This window comes from Pongo pygmaeus, chromosome 2 (assembly GCF_028885625.2).
Source record: "Pongo pygmaeus isolate AG05252 chromosome 2, NHGRI_mPonPyg2-v2.0_pri, whole genome shotgun sequence".
In the NCBI taxonomy this organism is placed as follows: Eukaryota; Metazoa; Chordata; class Mammalia; order Primates; family Hominidae; genus Pongo; species Pongo pygmaeus.
Genome location: NC_085930.1, coordinates 184887055 through 184911452, shown reverse-complemented (window position 1 = coordinate 184911452; position 24398 = coordinate 184887055). Strand labels below are relative to the sequence as shown.

The following is a 24398-nucleotide window of genomic DNA, read 5'->3' as shown; positions in this document are numbered from 1 at the left end:
TTGCCTTGGGTCTATAATGTAATTTCTCTTTAGCCACAAGCATGGTTGAGCATTGTGTGGTTTTCTATATTTTTATATACCCAGATTAAAGTAGCCATAGTCTATACCTTTCACTTAAGCTGTAAGTTAAACTATTATCATGGGATTTTTTTAATGTCCTCAGTTAAATTTAAAACTCAATAGGGCCCTACTATGAAAGTTGATCCTGTAAGATAAGCATAACACCTGTTTTATAGGTTACCATGGAAAAAAAAAAAACTGGGATGTCACTGTAGCATGTGAAAAAACAAAACAAAAAAAACCTTCAGCTGAATTAAATTTAAAGGAGTTTAATTGTGCAATGAGTGATTTGCGAATCTGGCAGCCCTCAGAATCACAACAGATTCAGAGTCTGCAGGGATGACTCACGGTCAGAACAAATTTATAGACAAAGCAAAGGGAAGTGATGTATAGAAACTGGAAGTGAGGTACAGAAACAGCTGGATTGGTTACTGATTGGCATTTGCCTTATTTGAACACAGTTTGAACACTCAGCAATGTATGAGTGGTTGAAGTATGGCTGCTGGGATTGACAAAGACTCAGCTACTGTTACAGGCACATACTCTTAAGTTAGGTTGTGAATCTTGTCTACCTATTAGTCAGGTTACAGTTCATCCACAAGGACTCAAATATAGAAGTACAGAGTCCTTCTCAGGCCATTGTTAGCTCACTTTAACACATGCTATAAGACACCATGACAAACAGTAGATGAATCATGAACCATCCTAACTAGTAGCTGTTGATCCTTTATTGGGTGATCATTACCATGCTGTGGGGGAGAGAAAAGAGCTAAAATGTCGTAAAAGATAGTTTCTCTCCTTAGAACTTACTTTCCTGTTAGAGATAAGTCCATTCCACTTTTACACAATTGGAAAAGAAGTTAACAGTATAAAATTGGTAAATATGAATCTTTTATTTCCTAGAAAGCACCATTTTCTATTGCACTCTAAACAAACCATGCAACGACACCATACACATATATTTGGGGAGTAGGAATCTAGATGACTGTAAAATGGGAAAGGTATTCTAGACTAAGGGAATAAAATGAGCAGAAATCTGGGGTAGAAAAAAGCCAATGTTTCTTTTTACTTTTAGATTAAAACAAGATTTTTTAGAGAAACAAGAAACCGGCGTGACTGAAACAGAGTTCTCAGTTACTGGGAAGTAAGTTTGTGTGTGGAGTGTGGGGCATAGGGTCAGAAAACCCTAAAACTCATCCAAGCCATATGGCCATGATTCAGTGATCTGCAGGGAGTCTGCTCCACTCCTTTTAACTTTCAGAGCAGAGGCAAAACCTGATAAATCATAGCCTGGCAAGAGTGTTTACCACAGGATTTTGTGGTGCATAGTGCCCTTCAGGCTGTTATGTTCATCCTGAAGTGACATGTCTCTGATTTATGTCACTTTATACTAGAAATCCCCCAATTTAACAACAAATATCCTGTGGATAACAAACCTTAGGGCAGCCAGCCATGGGCAAGAAGAGTGGAGGGAGTTTCCTGAAGATGGACAGAATGAGAAGCAGCCGCCAGTCCTCATGACCCCTTTCCAAAGCTGCAGTATCCATAGAGGAGAGGGATCAAAGATGTATTCCTGACATACCCAAGTTATTTCCCCAAAAGATTAGAAATTAAATGGTGTAATGCACAATTAGTGCACAAAATCCATGTATCCATAACATGACTAAAATATAGCCTTAAGACTGTCATTGTCTTTCATTTGGAATACTCCACAAACTCCCTAATTGTTTAAAATGTCTGCCTCCAACACATTCTCCACATTACCATCCGAGCTGTGCAGTTACTTGTTTGGGATATGTTTCTTGTATACTCCAAAAAACAGACCTATTTGTCTCACTTCCTTTCCATTGCTCCCCTTGACCTATAGCAAGATTTATGATATCTAATATTCAACTATAATTTGACAAGTTTATATATATATATAAAAATTACTTGAAAGTAAAAGTGTCTTAGAAAAGCGAGAACTTATACAACCTCCACAACTATCAAAAAGGAAGCTTCAGATACAACCCACATCACAGAAACTAGTGAGAAAAATTTTAAATGCCACACCTGTTCCCTCAGCCCCAAGAAGAGCCACCATGACAGCCCCAAGAGAGTTTCATGTATAAGTGGAGACATCCCAACACCTGAATAACATTCCTATTCTTGCCAGTGCATGACTTGAGGGTTTCTTCTGCAGAAAGATTTTGGTGGAATGCTTAGGAGGCCTTGCCAAAGGCCTTGCTTCCACTGCTTACATTTGTGAAGGCCAATAGTTGGAGGAGAAAGAGATAGGAAAATTGTCATGGAATCTCTAACCTTTTAGGAAAGAAATGGTTCAAGATCTCACTTTTCCTTCTTCTTAAGTTTTCAAAGACATTAGAATGATTTTGATGGACTGAGGTAGTCTCAAATGAAGACTACCTTAGGTGGTATGTTATCTTTTAGCGAAGGATTTCCAAAGTCATTGAAGAATTGCAATAGCCTCTGACAGGGGAATTTGCTTCAAGGAGAAGGGTTGTAATCCCAGGAAACATTTGGAATATATAGTTTCCCAAACACATGGCCATTTTTAGGGGCTCCTGTGGCTTATCCTGTTTGGTCCAGGGGCCTACCAAAAAGAAACTACGTGTGAACATAAAGACCTGTGTTAGCAAACAGTGTTAAACTTGAAAACAGCATTTTGGATAGTGGAATGGCCATAGCTGTGCATACCTCTGGAGGAAAGAGAGTTCTTTTCTCTCAGCATGCTGAGAAGCTGCTGTTTCAGCCATGCCTGCAACAGTTGCCAAGAGCTGAATGAGGTTACTGAGACACTGGGTTTGCAGCCTGGCGCATGCCTTCCCTGCAGAGTTGCAGAGTTTCTGGAGCCGACAGACCATGCAAAGTCTCTGGGGACCACTTGGACATGATGAAAAATCAATGGGATGCGAAGCAAAGAAAGAAGACATAAACAAGGCATGTCTCCACTGAAATTTAATTTGATTATGAAAGAATTGGCCTCTTAACTTAGCCCTAAACTGCTAACAGTATAGTTTTTTGCAAGTATGTACTAACAGCCGCCAACATCAGGGCATTGAAGAAGAAGGCAACTCATGATGTCAAGAAACCAATGGCTAGGAATATAAACTCCCTGATTCAAATCCTCCTTTCCAGCTTCTGCTTCTGCTGAAAGCCCATTTCCTTTCTAGTTTCTCGGCTTAAACTCTGATCACACCATCTCCAGTTTACCAGGAATCCTAGTTTGGGTACTCCCTCAAAACAACAAAGTTGAGATGAAATCTGATCACACATAGTTCATTGAGAGGTGAGGGTAGTAGGATGGGAAGGAGAGACAAGGAAGACAAGACCGTCAATAGAAAGCACATTATCAAGTCAGCTACCACTGTGGATGACTGAAGCTTAACCTTGCTGGAGAAAACCTTAGAGCTAGTACAAAATAGGTGCCTCAGGATCTTCCCATTCGAGGGGCAAGGGAGCAGTGTATTGATTCACTAGCTACCAATTGGGCATTGCTCCATGGAGGTGTTACATTTTAATCTCTGAACTACCCTGTTCACTAGCAGCTTTCCAGGGCTGAAGAAAGCCTCAGGCAAAGATAAAGTTTAGGATTTGCAAATCTATTACTAAAATAAAATGCTTACTTTCTATTCCCATGCCACAGAAAAGTAACTCATGTATTTTTTTTTTTTTTTTTTTTGTGAAATGTAAGATAGCTCTCCTCTTTTGGTGACTGTCATCACCTATCTGTTATTAAATTTTAGTAGAGAAAATATATTTACACATTAATGCGGAAATAACAAATTAGCTTTTTGGCATTTTTAATGACTATTTTTCAGCGATGTAGTCATGTTTTGACTTTGTAACATATTTGTATTTTCTGCTAGTCATATTGTTTCTAGAGAGGGACCACAGTATGTTAATATTTCTTAGTGTTCTAGAAAAAGAAACTTCAAGATACTAACTTTACTTTTTTACTATGTTTAGTAGTAATTTGCATGTGCTGATTGACAAATTAAGTATCTTCATTATATTTCACTAATAACTACCTTTAACATGATATCAACAATAATAACAGCAGCTAACATTTGTTGCACTCTTGCCATATGCCAGGCATTATTCTAAATTCTTTATATAAATTAATTCATTGAATCCTTACAATAGCCTTATTCTATTTTGCATGAGAAAATAGAAGCATTGCTCAGTTAATTAAATTTCCCAAGGTCCACTTAGCTAGTACATGGCAATTTTGAGATTTGAGCCCAAGCATTCTGGCTGCAGATCTGGACTCTTAATTGTTACCCTAATTAGCACCTTTGAAATTTTTTTCCAAGCCCTTTTCTAATTTTAGCAAATAGGAAATACCAGTGGCCAATATTCACCAAATGTGAACATAATGATTCTAAGGAATAATCAAGGGCTGATTACACCTATTTAAAATAAAGACCTGAGCAAGTGATCCTACCAGGATTATAACTTTTGATACATTCCAATGCTAATTTTCATGTCTGTAGATCCTGCTTTCCTGAGCCTAAAAAAGGGAAGTAGAGATTTATGAAGTAAAACAATTCTCTAAGATACCCTAGAGTAGTTGCAAATACTATCAAAGCTGTGGTGTGACAAAGGAGGTAGTGGCTGTGTATTTTTAAAAGATTAATTTTATGTTTATTAAATGATGTACTTTGTAAATTATCCAAATCAATTAGTCATAGAAAGATTAAAGAACTGATTTAGCAGAATTTGTAATAATGCTAAAGAAACATATAACAAGCATACATAATGCACCAAGATAGAAGAAGCCTTTCATAAAGAGCTAGAAAGAGAAAATTCTCTTAGAAAATTGTATTTTCAGGGCATAATGCTGAGTATCTGCACATGTGAAACACTGTGGTTTTAGTTTTCTCTTTATGAATTTAATAAAACTTTAGTAAAGTGCTTTAGTAAAGGACAAAGATGTTATTTCCTTCTAATATCCAACCATTAAACAAAGAACATCTTGGTAATAAATGAAAGCAATCACATACAGAGCCAATTATTTAGTTAATAGATCAATATTATTTTGATATAAATTATTAATATAATTATTTCCTTTTATATGTGCCAGTTGAAAAAACAACCAAAAATAAACCTCTGTTTTATTATAGATTTGGACATCTGGTATAATTCTGTTTTTTAAAAAATAATATCTTGGAATATTGTTTCATTTTTTCAAAAAATATGAACATTAAAAAATAATGACATCATGTTTCTATCTTATAGAGACAATGAAGGCACTAGAGAGAGGTAGAGATATGGGAATGAAAAAAATAAATAGATTGTTCCTTTGAACTTGCTGCTTCTACCTAGTGAGATTTTAAATGATGGTCAAAATATATGTGACCCTTACTGTATGCAATTACATTGTTCATGCAGTTTCTTTCTTGGCTATAAATGCAATAAATGTTATTGCAGATTGCATCCTACAAAGTGAGACTTGACATTTTAAAAATAGAAAAAATACCACAAGGGCTTTAGATCCTTCGATGTGTGATTATATTCATGACAAGGTTCTTACAGTAACTTTCTTTGAACTAGATGCTATTGTTCAGTTGAATCCAAAAATATATGTATGTAAATAAGAAGCTGCACGAACAGAGCACACTGTCAAGCTCTAGAAATTCCAAGATTTATCTTTTTTCTTTACATGTTGCTTAGTGATAAACAGGACTCTTATATTAATAGTTCCTTGCTTCTCAAATATCCCAGGATGTCCTATATGACATAGCCCAACAATTCAGGAATTTTAGTGTCTTTATAGTTGACCAGTTAAACCATGTGATATGACCTTATACTTTTATTAGTACACTTTATCTGAGTGATATTTATCTGGATGAGATGCTTATAAAGCCCCTACATATAATTCAATAGTCCTCAGTTAAATGGTAAAACTGTGACATAGTTCCTGTACTAAAGGGGCTTTGGATGGTTTGGATGCTATTAGCAAAGAAAAACAAAAAGAACATATGAAATGTCACGTCTCAAAGTTTAAATAAAAGGAGAACACTGGTTACTATGAACAGCAATAGACCAAGAACAGTTCTTGGGGGATAGTTCAATTTTGCTGGATCTTAAAGGAAGGATACAATTTAGAAAAGTGGAGAGAATTAAGGGCAGCACTCTTAGTAAGAGGAACAGGTAAGTGAAAATTCTGATCCTAACACTAAGTCAATCAGTCTTGTTGGAAGGATTTTTTTAAAGGAGAAAATGAAAATAAAGTTGGAGAAGATGATTATATTGCAAGGGATCCCTCTCTTCCTTCTCAACAAGCTCCGTGTAAAGGAAAAAGATATTCTATTTATATTGGAATGTCTTGAATAATTAGATTTTTTTAGAGAAACACTAAAATTTGTTAGTGATTACTAACAAATTAACCTGGAAAAAGGCTTAAGTTATTCCACATAATATGCTAAAGTAAAGCCTGATCTGGAAAAGTGAAGATAGAAAGGTTTTCATGTCTTAATTTCGTCTAGCAATTGGTACTCATATTACCATGTTACCATCATCACCAAAAAGTATAATATCTAAATGTTTATTGTTGAAAACACATTAGCCTTAATTTAGAATATGTCAATTTACTACTTGAAAATCTATGGGCCTCTGTTTCCTTGTCTGTAAGGGTTTACTTTAAAACTCAGTCACAATATTCTCTTAAATTTTTAGCATATGGTTGGTTATTGAGGAGTACTGAGAGTATTGAAGGACTCAATCTAATAACAGAAGATGAGGGCTATCTGAAGAGCTTATTATTGTGACTATTTTCCGGAACCTGAAGTGGATTTTAGCCAGCTGCCAGGGCTCTGACCAACCTCATGTTTCTTAGGTGACTTGCTCATATAGATGCTGTGAACTGAGCAGTCTCTTCTACATGTAGGAGAGCTTGACTAGATGCCGGGGCTCAGCTGAACCTGGCCCTAGGAGCCGATTAAGAAGCAGAGGTAGGACACCTACCCACAAACTTCAGGAAACCTGCTTCCTTTGTTCTCTAAAGTTTGTGTGAGCTTTGTATGTTGAGATCCTCAGAAAAATTAGAAACACTACACTATGTATCATTGTACCATATGGCTGTTCACTCTTTTCAAGGAAATTAGCACACTGGTCTGATAAAGAGGTTATATAGTGCATCTATGGTTTTTGCATATTCTAAAGGCAGGCAAAGGAAAGGAAAAAGTATTAACTGAAAATCTACTATGTGCCAGACCTTTCATTGTAACTGTGAATAGATGATTTAATTTAATCCTATCAACAAATCTGCCAGATTATATTATGCATTACTGGTAATGACATAGATTGAGGCCAGGCTATGAAGGGTCTGGTAGGTTATAATAAAAAGCTTATTTCACTTAAAATGTAATTTATTTAGTGGAAAAATAGCACCAAAAGAGGCTATGTTTAGTAATGTACATATTTTATTTTTACCTTCGTTATGATAAATTGCTAACATTGTCTTTGTAGGGGTAGCAAGAATTCAGTGCCCATTTATTCAACTTATTTAAACAACTGGGGACATATCCTGGTGTCATGCTCTAGTGAACCACCTCATTTACTTAGGCAGATTAAGAGGTGCCTGGGTTTTATTATCTCAAATATGTACTGTGTCATTCATGGAATAAATAACTTTATTTGTCCTCATTTTAATGGAAAAATTAATTGCTACACAATACCTACTTGTGAAATATATAATTTAAATATACTTTTATAATTCCCAAAAGGTCAAAAATTTTAGATAAATTTATGGGGTAGCAACTGATGAAATAAATCTTCTCTGTCTGATTTTATCAACTTAATTTGCAGATAAGAATATAGGGGTTGAAAGTTGAAATGATTTGATTTGCCAAACATCCCATAGCTATTTAGAGGCAAAACCAGAACTGGGATTAAGGTCTTAAAGCTCTCAATACATTACTTTTACAGACAACAAAATGCGAGAAATGTAATTCAAATTGATGGTGTGTAGGTATGTGTGTGTGTGTGTATGATGAACATATGAAACACCAGTGGAAAATTTGGTAAACATACCATATACAAAAAATATGCAAATGGTAGTGAGCTATAAAATCTGCCCATTGAAGTTTATGACACTTTATTATAATGCATTACAAAAAATCTCCTGATTTCATTATGCTCTAACTTCTCCAGGAGTAGCTCACGGTCCTTCTCTAAGACATTCACCATGTCTAGGTAGATTATCTTATGTAGTCACCCCACCACCTCCCATCCCAGCTCTTATATTATACTAATTTATTCTCAATTTCTCTATACCTCTAGAGAGAAATGTATTAATGATTTTACATTGTGATAGTAGATGTATTGATTTCTTCCTATAGTTTGATCAGTTTTTATTTTGTATACATGTCAGTTGGTGCCTGTATATCCAGAATTGCCGTAGCTTCCTAATTATTCATTTTAAAAACCTTATGAGCTCATCCTCTAATTACAGAAACCTCTAATTTTGAGTTTTGCCTCAAAGTCTCCTTTCTCCGATGTTGATATCGTTACATCAGGTTTCTTTGATAGTGTATGACTTGAAATTAATGTGTAACTGCATTTCTTAAAAGTCAAAAATCCAGTCTGAGAATTTTTAAACTATTTACTCTGTTATTATAATTACAGATATGTTTGCATTTATTTTATTATTTTGTGTTTTCTAGACAATGAGCTTTCTTTACTTCCTTTTCTCCTTCTTGAAGTATATTACCTTGACTGAGTTTTTTCCCTGTTCTTTTATTTCTGTATAGATTGAATTGTATATTCTATTTTTACTTTTTATTTATTTGGTTGGGCACATTAAATCTTAGACAAGCTCAGTTGACTAACAAAGTCTAGAGGTAATCAATATCTGTACCCACCTCCCAACTATGAACTACGCAAGATGCTTACAACTCATTAAAGACCTTCTTTTTCTCTCTTACATTGTCTAATATTTTCTAGTAATTCTTATTAGTGTGGTTGTCTTTATAGTCAAAAATTAGTTATAATTATCCACATCTTCACCATTTTTTGGCACACCATTAGTTCTTTTATCCTTGCATTATCATAACAGATTCAATTTCCTTCTTACTGAAATGTATTCTTCAGTAGTTATTTCAGTGAAAGCTTGTAAGTGGCAAACGTTTCAGTCTTTTTCTAAAAAAATCTTCATTTCTTTCTCACTTTTAAATGATGCTTTAGATTAGTTCAGAATTCTAGGTTGCGAGTTATTTTTCTTTAACATTTGAAGGTATTTCTATTTTATTTTGTTGCTATGAAGGAGTCCTTAGTTGCAGTCTAGTTGTTATTCTTAGGCAACCTCTCTTTTATCCCTACGAGCCACTTCATCACAATTTTTTTTAGATGTGGGTTTATTTTTAATACATCCTATTTGTGATTTGATCTTCAAAATAAAAATTGATGTCATTAATGAATACTGGAAAATTATCAGCCATTATGCCTTCAAATACTGCGTCTCCCCCAATCTCTTGTTCTGGAATTTAGAATGAGAAGGTCAAAAGATATGACTTCCTCATTTTTCATTTTATTTTCCTTCCTTTGATGTTTTCTGGGTTACTTCTTTACATTTATTTTTCACTTCAACAAATAGCTCTCAACATTTATATACATTCCTTTTTCAATCATCCATTGTATTTTTAATTTCACTGATTATGTTACTTCTACAGTAATTCTTTTTAAGATTATTTTCTATCTCATGATCAATTCTTTCATTATGGTTTCTAATTTTTAAAATTATTTAATAATTTCAAAAAACTCATATAGTTTATTTCAGCATTGATTGTTGTGTTCAGATGGATTGTTGTGTACGTTAATCACAGTGGATCAATTTCTACTATTATTTATAATTTTTATTGTGAATAGTTCCGTGCACATATGTCTATGTATGTTTCAAAGAAATAAAAATGGCTGAGAGGGTGCTATGGCCTGAATGTGTTCTCCCAAACTTCATATGTTGAAATTCTAACCACCAAGTTTATATTAGAAAGTAGGGTCTTTGAGAGGTGACTAGAACATGAAGGCAGAACTCTCATGATTGGGATTAGTGTCCTTAGAAAAGAGACCACAGAGAGTTAGCTTGCTTCTATCACGTGAGGATACTGTGTAAAGGCACCTTCTGTGAACCAGGAAACAGTCCTCACAAGACACAGAACCTGCCAGTGCCTTGATCTTGAACTTCCCAACCTCCAGACCTGTGAGACATAAATTTCTGTTGTTTATAAGCTACTGAGTTTATAGCATTTTGGTACAGCAGCCTGAATGAGCTAAGAGGCAGTACAGTTCCAAATGAGACTGGCTATCAGATTGTCATAGGCGTTTAGGTTGCTAACTGGTATTGTAAGTGCAATGGGAAACCAGAGTTTAAGTGAGAAGTGAAATGACCTATTCTATGTTTTAAAAAAAATCATCTTGGAAATATTCAAAAATATTACTGTAAAGCAGTTTGCATTTGTAACTGTCATGTATAACGGTTATTTCATTAGTTTAGAAGAAGTTTTACTTTATGTTTCTAACTTGGAGATTCTCACATAATGTGAATAATATAAACCTGTAAACCACTTCCACATGTGGTAGAGTTTAGGGTGTCAATTTTTCATGGTACTTCTTTTTTTTATTATACTTTAAGTTTTAGGGTACATGTGCACTTTCAATATGAACATACTCTTATATCTTAAGTAGAGCAAGTTTTCTTTTAGCAACATATTGGACCAGTAGTAAACAGAGATTTCTAGTGACTCATTTAACAAGATACCAGTCTTTCTTTTTTTTTTTGTAACCCCCATCCCACATTTGTGACAACCAAAAGATGTCTCCAGACATTGCCAATGTTCCCTGGGGGCAAAATCACCCTTGCTTGACAACCTGATTTATTTCAACCAAGACCTTCGTCCTCAATCTTCTTTCCTGAAGATTCAGGTCAGAGTTACAGAGGAGATTCATCCTGGCCCCTGGCCCAGTCGCAACTAAAAAAGCATTTTAGCACAAAGCGGATGAGATAATGGCAATCACACCTCACTTTAAAAAATTAAATGCTAGCGTTTTGGTACAAAATGAGGTTTACACAAAAATAATCACATTATCCTTGTTTTTTGTTGTTGTTGTTGTTGTTGTTGTTGTTTTTTGAGACAAGGTCTCACTCTGTTGCCCAGGCTGGAGTGCAGTGGTGTGTGCGTCACCTTGCTTGGCTAATTTTTAAATACTTTTGTAGACACAGAGTCTTGCTATGTTGCCTAGGTTGGTCTTGATCTCCAGGCCTCGAGTGATCTTCTGTCTCTATAAAAATACAAAAAAAGTTAGCTGGGTGTGGTGATGGGCGCCTGTAATCCCAGCTTCTTTGGAGGCTGAGGCAGGAGAATCACTTGAGCCCAGGAGGTGGAGGTTGCGGTGGGCCGAGATTGTGCCACTGCACTCCAACCTGGGTGAAAAGAGCGAGACTCCATCTCAAAAAAAAAAAAAAATCCGCTCTCTTGAGGTCACTGTTAAAATCAGACTAAACTCTAAACTTCAATCATCTCCTTCCAGGTTGCTATTTGTATATTAATTTATTTCTTTTTTTTTCTTTCTTTTTTTTTGGAGACAGGGTCTTGTTGTGTCATCCAGGCTGGAGTGTAGTGGTGCGATCTTGGGTCACTGTGGCCTCCACCTCCTGGGCTCAAGTGATGCTCTCCCTAAACACCCCAAGTAGCTGGGACCACAGGCCTGCACCAATATGCCTAGCTAATTCTTGTGATTTTTTGTATAGGCAGAGTTTCGCCATGTTGGCCAGGCTGGTCTCAAACTCCTGGGCTCAAGCAATCCTCCTTCCTCGGCCTCCCAAAGTGCTGGGATTACAGGTGTGAGCCATCATACCAGGCCTAGTATCTTAATTTTTTGATTTAAAAAACCAAAAAATCTTGTGACTTATTCTAAGGCTGAATCATTCTTAGAGGAAATTGAGGGAATAATTTAGTGAAGGATTCAAAATCTTGTGCCCAGGTCATAGCAGATGCAGGAATCAGTGCTTGTAGCCCTGCATCAAAAGGATAACGTGGCTGTGCCATGCCTCACACCTGCAATCCAAGTGCTTTGGGAGACTACGGCAGGAGGATCACTTGAGGCCAAGATACCCGTCTTTCTAAGGTTGTTCTCTATGCAAATTTCATCATGCAATTCAAAGGCTATGTCATTTTATCCCTAAGTGGGTATTCAAATTCTAGGGCCTGAATTTAGAGCGTAAAGCCAAACCTAATTTTCTGGACAACTGTAGCACCAGATTAGTAAATTACAGCTCAGGTTTGGTATTATTCATTCTTTCTGACATCAGGGAATACCTTTCTTTTTCCAGTCATGTTACTTATTTGTTTGTTTAGCTTTAAATGTATCCATTATTCTATAACTATGTACCAGAAAGTGAGTCTATATTAAGTCAGTCTCCAAAGTTACTAAAATTAGACTCCTCCAAAACATTCTTTATATACAGCCAGGATGACTTATCTGGTTTTGAAATTTAGATTAGATCATATAACTTTGCTCTTAAAACTTGGCTTCCCATTGCCCTCAAATACCAGCCAGCATCCTAAGGCCTATAACAATCTGGTCTTCACTCTCACTTTGAGCCACTTTCCCTCTAAATCACTTTTATGTTCCAGACATTCTAAGCCATTTTTTGCTTATATGAATTTGCATGTACTTTTCCCATAATGGAAGTGCTCTGCCTCCAATTCTTTGTAGAGCTGACTCATTCTCATCCTTTAACCCTCAGCTTAATTTTGAGCTTCTTAGTGAAGCTTCCATGTCAAACACAGGGAAATAGAATTTCTCTCGACTTCCTCCAACGTTTTATCTCTTAGAGCAGCCGGCTTTTTAGTTTCATAGACTTTTTGTTAGTGTGTGTGTATATGTGTATATATACACATACATATATATATACATATACACATGTACACATATATATTATATACACATATATATCTGTATATTATATATGTAATATATATTATATGTGTAATAACATTATATATATTATATATTATATACATGTATTGTATACATATTCCAATATATTATATATTATATATAATATGTATTCCTTATGTATTCCAATAAATTACATATGTCATATGTAATATTACTTATTATATATGTAACATATTATATATGTTATTTGAGTGTGGCTGTCTTGCCTATTTGTTTACGACAATATGCACAGCACCTAATCACAGCTCATTCCTTACAGTAGGTTTAAATAAACAGTTACTGAATGGATGAATAAAGGATTTGTAAAGATAGTAATTTCTATATCATCAAACATTTAAGGGTCCATCCTTTTTTTTTTTATTATTTTTTATTTTGACAGAGTCTTGCTCTGTCACCCAGGCTGGAGTGCAGTGGCACAATCTTGGCTCACTGCAACCTCCGCCTCCCAGGTTCAAGTGATTCTTATGCCTCAGCCTTCTGAGTAGCTGAGATTACAGCATGTGCCACTATGCCTGGCTAATTTTTGTATTTTTAGTAGAGACCGGGTTTCACCAGGTTGACCAGGCTGGTCTTGAACACCTCACCTCAGGTAGTCCACTCTCCTCAGCCTCCGAAAGTGCTGGGGTTACAGGTGTGAGCCACCATGCCCAGCCTTGAGTGTCCATCTTATAGTCATTTGTTGAATTTTTGACCTCCTAACATTCTTTGATCAATTATCATCAGGTAACAAGGACTAAGGAGAAATAATAATGACATCTAATAATAACATTTACAATGTCTATGCAAAAAATATTCAAGGTATAGTATGTTGGTAATTTTGGTATTTACTATGCATATATGTACCAATTAGAGATAGACCAAAGAAAGATATGAGATTTTAAAGACACTGCTATTGTTTTAAGCATTTTAAACACCTACTAAAGAGAGTCCATAAACAATTGAACAGAGTAGGATGAACTCTTGAACTCTTCTACTAGAACAGAGCAGAGTGAACAATGGTGTAGCAGCCAGTTTATCTGGATTTTAACCCTGGTTCTGTCCGTATCCTTGTGGCCTGGGACATAAAACTACTTCTTTAGGCTTCCATTATTTTACTCCATAAGAGATGATGTAAGAATAACACTAAAGAAAGGTTCCACGTATGATTAATACATTATTACTGTTAATGGTAATGTAAAGAATATTAGGGAAAATCTGATCTTTCTCAAACATTAGTACTTGCCTTAAATGAGAATAGATAATTTAGAAAAGAGAAAATAGTCATGAAGTCTTTGCCCATGGCTATGTCCTGAATGGTATTGCCTAGGTTTTCTTCTAGGGTTTTTATGGTTTTAGGTCTTACGTTTAAGTCTTTAATTCATCTTGAGTTAATTTCTGTATAAGGTGTAAGGAAGGGGTCCAGTTTCAGTTTTCTGCATGTGGCTAGCCAGTTTTCCCAACACTATTGATTAAATAGGGACTAAAACACCAAAAGCAAAGGCAACAAAAGCCAAACTTGACAAATGGGATCTAATTAAACTAAAGAGCTTCCTTCTGCACAGCAAAATAAACTATCATCAGAGTGAACAGGCAACCTACAGAATGGGAGAAAATTTTTGCAATCTACTCATCTGACAAAGGGCTACTATCCAGAATCTACAAAGAACTTAAACAAATGTACAAGAAAAAAGAAACAACCCTGTCCAAAAGTGGGCAAAGGATATGAACAGACACTTCTCAAAAGAAGACATTTATGTGGCCAACAAACATATGAAAAAAAGTTCATCAACACTGGTCATTAGAGAAATGCAAATCACAACCACAATGAGACACCATCTCATGCCAGTTGGAATGGTGATCATTAAAAAGTCAGGAAACAACAGATGCTGGAGAGGATGTGGAGAAATAGGGATGTTTTTACACTGTTGGGAGCATAAGTTAGTTCAACCATTGTGGAAGACAGTCTGGCGATTCCTCAAGGATCTAGAACCAGAAATACCATTTGACCCAGCAATCCCATACTGGGTATATACCCAAAGGATTATAAATCATTCTACTATAAAGACACATGCACATGTATGTTTATTGCAGCACTATTCACAATAGCAAAGACTTGGAACCAACTCAAATGCCCATCAATAATAGACTGGATAAAGAAAATGTGGCACATATACACCATGGAATACTATGCAGCCATAAAAAAGGATGAGTTCATGTCCTTTGCAGAAACATGGATGCAGCTGGAAACCATCATTCTCAGCAAACTAATACAGGAATAGATAACCAAACACTGCATGTTCTCACTCATAAGTGGGAGTTGAACAATGAGAACACATGGACATAGGAAGGGGAACATCACAGACCAGGGCCTATTGGGGAGTGGGGGGCTAGAGAAGGGGTAGCATTAGGAGAAATACCTAATGTAGATGATGGGTTTATGGGTGCAGCAAACCACCATGGCATGTGTATACCTATGTAACAAATCTGCACGTTCTGCACATGTATCCCAGAACTTAAAGTATTAAAAAAAATGAGGCTTTGCATTTGGGGTGGTAAGAAAAAACAAACAAACAAAAAAGAATAAAGAAACTACTGATTTTTTAAAAGTCTAATCTGAATAGAATGATAGAATGTCAAAGTTGTGTAGGAACTGCCTTTATCAATTATTAAATAACATCACTTGTACTTGATATTCTAAAATTTTAAACTCTTTCTCAAAACACTGTATATTAGAAGGCATGGAATTCTTTTAAATACATTTCAGCAGCCAATTCCCCAGACACATTATCATACTATTTGTGTTTCAGGGCAGTAAAAGACATTCTGAAGAATTAATGAAGTTAGATATTTCTAAGTAACAAAAATGTATGAATCACCACAGACTGTCATGAATATTTTATTCTTTTTCCTAAAGAAAAACAATATGTACACTTAAAATGAATTGAATTCAGAACTGTTGATGAAAAATAACTGTTGGGTAGGCAAGTAAAAACTGGCAAAGTCAGCTTATTTTAAATTGTTGTAGTCTTTAACTATTAAGCATTTTATCAATTCACCATAACATTGTGATTATTTAGCTGTGAACGTTAACCCTGTTATTACCACTTTGCAGGAAAATCTACTAATTCAGAGTCTTTATATGAAAATAAAATCACAGTTTGACTTCCAATTTCAGGCTGAAAGAGAAATGAAATTATTATTAAATTGTGTCTAGATTGTTTTCCTATTAAATCATAGCTACTATTACAGCATTTAGATTAAGAGCACAGATTTTAAGACTTTATTACAGTTAGGTCATCAGCTACAGTTACGGACATCATTATGCTGCAAAAGCAGTCTAACCCCCCAAATCTCAGTAGCTCCATACAATATTGGTCTGTTGGATTTCTAACCCACATAGTAATTTGGAGCTCCAGAATATTTTAGAGTCCATGTTTTAGCCTGTTCAGGTTGCTTATAACAAACATACCATAAACTTCGTGGCTTACGAACAACAAACACCTATTTCTAACAGTTTTGGAGGCTGAGAAGTCCAAAATCAAGGTCTTGATGGATTCATTGTCTGGTGTGTTCCTGTTTCCCATAGACACTGTTTCCCACAGACACTGTTTCCCACAGACAGAACCTTCTGATGCATCTATACATGATGGAAGTATAGTAAGCACTGGCACACATATATAAAACTGTGTTAGAGAAATAATCACCATCTTTGGTTGACCCTTTCCTGCTGGGCCAGAGAGGATAGTACTTTTTCCTTTATTACAATTACTAGGATTTCAGGCAGTTCAAACCTCTCTGACTATGTATCAGTTATATGTACAAAAGGGGTCCTCGCCTTACCTGTTCTTTTTAAACTTTACCTTGTTGTCTCATTCCAAGATTTCCTGCTTTAAAACCTTCACTTCACCTCAGCAAGGAAGAGACAAGGACTACTGTTTAATATTTTGTGTATCCCTTTTACATGGATTACGTGAAAGATTGAAAGTGTATTTTAATATTGCCATGCGGATGGATGATATAAATATAACTTATTAATCTCATTGAAATGTCAATAGGGAAGAAAGGACATAATTTAAATCAAACCTTTTAACTAGCTTTTACATATTTATGATATAATGATTTGATAGCATCAAATATTGTTTTTATTTCTTAACTATACCTTCTTATCTAGGCATAACACGTTTTAATATTTATCAGCATTTCTCTATAAATTTAAATCATATCTTAATACAGTATCTTATATACCTTATCATTATGACAAATAGATCATATCATATGCTTCTCCTTAAAAAATATATGGATAGTGCAACTTTTGAAGAAGTAAACCTTTTGCAAATGTATATTTCTCTATAATGAAAGACATGGATAAAGTTGAATACTATATTTTATCTGCCTAGAGACAAATGTATATTAAAATTACATCTAAAATATATTTAAAAATAAATACTAATCTCAATTTTTTCAAAACTGAAAGCTTTGTATTTTGATAACAAATAAGTATATAACATGTCATCCTGCAATACCTTATATCTCCTCATAACTAGCTATCCTGGTTTAGCCTGGAACAGAAAACAGCAACAAGAATAATCTCATTCAAATATTACACAGTTTAATGGCTTAAAATAAAAATACATTTTACAAGAAATGAAAAGTTCAAGGTAAACAGGTTATATATTATTTGAGCAAACTCTTCTTCACATATGAGATGCACACTAATTTCTGAGGGTTATTTCTCACTAATTATAAGCTTGACTGGCTCAGATGGTTGTCTTTTGTGAATAAATGAAAATTCTTTCTATCCACTAGTCATATTAAATCAGACTGATTAAGACATATAATTTAATCGCCCTCAAACTTCTTCCATTAATTTTAAGTCCTGTTGTCATTATCTAGTAAACCACATTGCAGAATTTTAAAAAAAATTGATTCTTTGAATGATGACTCAAAGTATGATTCTGATAAAATTTTCTCTAATCATTCAACATTATTGAAATGAAGTTGATTTAATTGAACCTGTAAAAGAGATTGCATTTTCTAATCATACCTCATCTCTAGATGCTTATTATTCAAAGAAAGCCATATACAATTTCAAGCACCCTTAATTAAAATAATATATATAATCTTAGATGCCTTTCTCCCCTAGTGATTATTCTAAAGTGGCTCTGGTCTTTCTATCATTTCTCATGCATAGAAAATAATTTCTTTTTAGCACTGAGCAAAGGTAAATTTGAAATAATTCATTAACAGCTACACCAGTAATAACTTGAACAATATCTTTGTATTTTGGAGGTAAATGATAAAATTCAACATCTGGATGGAATTATATGAAGGTTCATAGAATTCATAGCAACATCAAGAATAATTCTGGGCTATATTTATTCTTGAACAACAAAATAACAAAATGATGGGATAATTTTCCCTGATCAACTACGTGTAGATTACATCTGTTTTTAGAGAGAGTACTATACAGAGTGTGCAATAAATAACATACTTCAAAACAATGGTGAGGGTACAAAAGAATGTATATGAATATATTTCACAGTTTTTCATATATATGTATATGTGTAAATTTATATGTACATATGTCTTTCTATGTAGAGATACATATATACATATATAAACACATCTCAAAATATAGACATATATATTCTTCCATACCCTCACTGTGCATTTAAAGTGTCTGTATGTGTATATGTGCCTATATATGTGTATATATATATATCTGAATACATATTTACACATATATAAATATTTATATATAATAGAAACTACTTACTCATCCTGTAGAAATAGTTACAGAGAACAAAACAGTTCCCAGACACTTGTGGAAACTTCATTATTTTAGAAATAAGTAGATTAAATACTACTATTAATTCATAATCATTAATGTCTATCTGGCCTTTTTTGCGTTCAATATTCCATTCTTCAAAATGATTATGTAAATCAACCATCTTATTCTTTTCCCCTAACTTTTAGCCACTTCACAATAAAAATCTTCAGAGGGAGATGTCTCAACTGCCTGACATCTAGCCTACAGGTACATACCATACCTTCATACTTTCCTACTTTCCTGCTGTTTCCATGTAAGCAAACATAGATGGTATCATTTCAAAAACAGACCTTCTGTTTCTTTCCTAGATTCCTTCCCTTCCTGATTTACCGGTGATTTCTCTCAGTTATCTATCTCTCCCCAAGCCTTTAATATCTCTTCCTGCTAATTCTTTTCTATCACTACTGGAACATGTTCAGGTATCTTCCATCTTAAAAAAAAATACAAGAAAACCAGCCAAAAATTATTTTGTCTTTACCCTATTTTCTGTGGGCCCATCTTCTTGAAAGAGCTCTTGTATTAAGTCTTGATTTCCTCGCATCACACTTAGACCTGTACTCACTGTATCAAACTTCCAACCTCACTACAGACATCATTTTTGTCAAGATCACCATTGACTGCTTTCCTGAACCAAGTGGCCCTTTACAGAGCCAGGCTTTGGCACAATATACCTTCTTGAAACAGGCTGTTTGGGGGTTTTGTGAATGCCAGATCTTTATTTATCTTCTACTTTTTAGCTGCTCTTCTCCAGTTTGATTTGCTGAGGTTTGTGAAATGCTGATACTTCTCCAGACAATTTCACTAGGTACTTCCATCAACTGCCATAGTTTCAAATATCATATACAAAGAGAATGATTGCCAAGTCTATTATTTCCAGCGTAATACACTTTCTTTAGGTTCATATAAGCCTACGCAACTGGTGGACGTGTCCCCTGGGGGCTGAGGGCTTCACAGGCACTACCAATGGAATGGGTCAAGAATTAAACTTACTATTTTATACTTTGTAAACAAAGTATAATTTTTAAACAAAGATCTCCATTTGCTATGTGTCTCTGTTCACCTAACTAGGATACTTTGTAAGGACCTCACCTTCGGCTTTGGAGTATTCTGGAAATACCATTTATAAATACGTTTTGCTATATGTAAAGAGTATAAAATAGGAAGTGTAAGTCCAATGACATACACACACAGCGTGATATGTTTATCTATGGAAACTATTTAAACTGAAAGCAGAATAATCACTAGCTAAAAATATTCCAAATTTGAATTATTTTGATGAGTGCAATATAATTCTGAGGAAAATATTTGTGGTATTAACCATTTTAAAGGGTTCCAGGATACAGAAAAATGAGGTAAGATGGCCCCCGTAGAACTGGTGGAGATCTTGATATCTTCATAGTGTCCCCTTGAATGATAAGAGTCACCCCAAGAACCCAACTCTCAATAGCATACTCAATTAGTGTATAAAAGCTCCAGGTGAGCTGTTGTAAAGTACAGCATCTTCTACCTTGAAGAAAATGCCTATTATCAGGTTTAGGGGAGACAATGTACATGAATCGTTTTCCAGTGGTATCTGTTCATATCACTGATATCTGCACTTGTTCTGCAACAGCAGTCATATATTTCTTCTCTTCCTTTTTTTTTATTCTCTGGGTATAAAAGGTAGGAAAAAGCTGAAAGAATAGTAAAGCTGTTTTAGAGGGCCATAAACTCACTGTCTCTTTTTATTTTTGTTTCTGGCCCTAAATGGCTTCGCGGGGAGGGAAATGTATCCCTCTAAAGAACTGTAAGAAATAATGATGAGAAATTTTAGTCAGGGTTTTTAATCAAAACACACCAAATTGTTTTTCTTTTTGTTTTTTTTTCTCATCCTAGTTCATGTTACCAGTCAGAAATGATCTCCATCTCTACTTTGTCCATCATACTGACAACTTGGCAGTTTGGTCTGTTTATTATTATATTCCCAGAACAACGGATGCAATAAATATTTTTAAATGAATCAAATAACTTAATATTTCTTGAATCTGACTGCTTCTCTTAGTTTCTTCTGCCACTACTCTAATCTGAGCCACTATCATTATTCGTCTGGATCATAGTAGCATCTACTTTTGAAGTGGCCTCCCTGGACTCCTTCTTGCCACTCTCTAATCCATTCTTCAAATTGCAGCAGAATGACCTTTTCCAAATGCAAGTCTAATAATATGCCCTCATTGCTCACAACTTTTCAGGAACTTTCCTTTGTTCTTAAGATCACTTCTAGACTTATGAACGTGTCTTTATATGGCTTCTTACTTCTCTAGCATTATTTCTTGAATCCAGTTTTATATTTACATCTTGAAGTTTGTGTTCTAGTCATGTGAACTTCTTTCAGTTTCTTAATGGGCCAACTCCTTGTCACCTCTGGAATTTACCCATAGCATTGCCTTTGCCTGAAATGTTGTTTGTTCGTTTGTTTGTTTTTTCTCCCCCATGTCTTCAGTTCGGTGAATCATTTCACAGCCCTGTTTGACACCACTGTTTTCCAGGAGGTTTTTCCTGAACTTGGAATATGCACTTGTGCCATATTCTCCCTTTGGCCCACAGTTTTTCTTTCCATCAGCGCTTCTATCATATTAATTATAACTTCATACTTACCTTATGTCTTACAAACTTAATTCTAAGCCTCATCTGGGCAGGGTCAAGATCTACCTTTTACACTGTATATTTTCTGAACTTTAGTATTTCAGGGAAGACTATGCAACTAGAAAGAACTTAATAATGATTGAAGAAATAAATATTTCACTAAATCCCATAATATCGCTATAAATGTATTTCTCCCCAGTGTACATATAAAGAAATTGAGATTAAGGGAAGTCAAGAAAATTGCCAAAGTTTTGCAATCACTTGTTATGTGATGTTTAAGTCAGTTTGATGTTCCTATGTTTAGTTTCGTTATCTATGCAATATGGATGAGAAGTCTTGAAATAGATGACAAAGTTTATGCTGAGAAAGGTAACTGTCTAGAGCAAGCATTGTAAAACTAAAGCCCTCATGTAAATCTAGCCCACTCCTTCTTTTTGTATGGCCCATGCATTAAGAATAGTTTTTACATTTCTAAACAGTTGAAAAAATTGAAAAGAACAATATTTCATGACGTGAAGATTATATGAAATCTAAATTTCAGTGTTCATGAATAAAGTCTTATTGGAATACAGCTATGTCTATTCAGTGTCATATTGTCTGATTGCTTTTGTGCCAGGAGAGCTGAGTAGTTGCAACAGATAGCACATGGCCCACAAAGCCAAAATATTTACTATCTTGCCCTGGTCCAGAACAACACCTGCACATGTTTAATAAACTATGCTTATAATTTACACTGTTATCATTAATAATAAAAATTATCACAATGACTTCTTAATCTAAGTGACATATAGCTCAACTACCAGCAAAATTTCTGGCCAATAAAAAACTATAATGCCAAACTTTTTTGTTTTTATTCTAAGTAATCCATTACATACATATAGTCAAGTAGTTAAATGTTTCTGTCTTCAGCAAGACACACCACTTAGAATACAAATACAGAGGATTGCATATGATCATTATTGTGAGTGCCCTGGATAAAAGTAGCTAAATACTGAAGAGTTAACTTGAGTGTCCAAGATCTGTGAAGGTGACTAGACAAGGCTCAGACCAGTATTGAAGCCCTCTCTTGATGGTGAGCAGTCTCTCAAACCTTGACGTTTTCTAGGCCAGGAGCTTGAGTTAATTACCGTCTTCTGCTAAAGTATCAATGTGTTCTAGAATTTAGGTTGGTCAACAATCATAATTTGTAAATGTTTAGCTATTTGGGATTCTGGGAGACAATGTGACTATATGGGACAATGATCCTTTGGTAAATACAGTAGTTCCTCTTAACCTGCAGTTTTATCTTCTGCAATAGCTGTTACTCATGGTTAACTGTGGTCCAAAAATGGGTGAGAACAGTACAATATGATATTTTGAGAGAGAGAGATTACGTTCACATAACTTTTTATTACAGTTTTTATTACTTTCTTTATTATTGTTAGAATTGCTCTATTTATTAGTTGTCATTGCTAATCTTTTATTGTGCCTAATTTACAAATTGACCTTTATCATAACTAAGTATGCATAGAAAAAACACTATATTTAGAGTTTGGTACTATCTATGGTTTCTGGCATTCATTAGGGGTCGTGGAAGATATTCCCCATCAATAAGGAGGGACTAATGTATGAAGTCACAGATTTTGGGCATACTTATAAGACAGATATGATTTGAATGGGCAAATAAAGCCCTTGAGAACAAGAAACTCTATATCCCCCATTTTATGTAGTGTATCTCTTCCCATTCACTCATTGTTTCTTCTTCATGCTGCTTCATGGTCTATTTTGTCATTCATAGAGTTTCCTGATCTCATCATTCTTTCTGTTTGGAGTCCAAATTTGAAGTCCAAATGTTATTTCAAATACAAGGTTCTTATTTGATTAAGCCGAAAATGCCATGTTACTTCATTTGCCAAGGTATGTCCTTTCTTAGAGACATTGCCCTAAAACATTTCCTTCATCAATGTTTTAGTTAACTGATTGGCCTTGTTTTGAGTTTAATTTTGAGCCCATTCACGAGGAGCACAGTTAGATAAAGGAATGAGATGATCTGGGTCTAGGTCAAGCTAACTCCTGTTCTAACTTGAGGTTTACCATTAACTAGCTGCATGACTGGACAAGTCAGTTGGGCAAGTTTTTTTATATCTGAATTTCAGAGCCCTCATCTTTAAAAGTGGCAATAATATTTAACTCACAAAATGGTTGTGAGGATTCAAATACTATAGTATACAAAATACCTATAAAATATAACATATAAAATAATCTGTAGCTCACAGAAGACACCCAATTAGTGTTAGTTTTTTTCTTTCTTTCTTTCTTCTCTTTCTCCTTACCTCCAACTTCCTTAGGATGAGGAAAACAACAATATACATTCAGGAAAATAACTTGTTTATGAGGTAATTGGGACACCTGTCAAAGGAGCTCTGTCTAAAAGATCCCTTTAGCATATACCACACTAAAGTCTAATTTCTTGTATCTAAATTAGGGATTTAATACTTTGATTAAAAAAATTCCAACTAGGCATATATTGCAGCAGAAAGCATGCACGATGGGTTTTAGGAGAAGATCTGGTCTTGAATTTGAGCCCTTGCTGTTTATTTCCTATGTCGTTTTTTACTCTATGGACCTCATTTTCCTCTTCTGTGAAATGAGGATAAAATGAACCCTACAGCTGGAAGGTTGATGTGAGGTCCTCTCATTATTCCATTGCCTTTCTTCTTTCCAGCCATCTCTCCCACTCTTCCTCTCTCCAGCAATGCCACAGTTCTCCACTACTGTGGTTCCTGAGCAAATGTCTCTGAAAATGTTGTGCTCTCCATCTGGGATGTCTTTCCATACAAGGCTCGGATTCATTTTTCAAATGTAGGGGTAAATATTCCTCATGTGAATGATGGTATTAGCACTAACTTTCTGAGGTAGAATTGCTCATCCTTTCTTTGTTACCATAGTAATATGTGCACGATGC

General features: G+C 34.9%; 1 protein-coding gene across 15 annotated transcripts in view; it reads right to left on the bottom strand.

Annotated features, from left to right (window-relative positions):
- NAALADL2 (N-acetylated alpha-linked acidic dipeptidase like 2) overlaps positions 1-24398 on the bottom strand; it is a 1372789-nt gene that overhangs the window by 68665 nt on the left and 1279726 nt on the right. The window contains exon 16 of one of the 15 annotated variants that reach the window (XM_063662441.1): positions 10840-11340. The exons of 12 other annotated variants lie outside the window; for them this stretch is intronic. In XM_063662441.1, the coding sequence (XP_063518511.1) occupies positions 11260-11340 (81 nt within the window). In that variant the 3' untranslated portion in view covers positions 10840-11259. Of the gene's footprint in view, positions 1-10839; positions 11341-24398 lie in introns of those variants that run through there. 2 more of the 15 variants (XM_063662439.1, XM_063662440.1) reach the window with 2 other exon arrangements.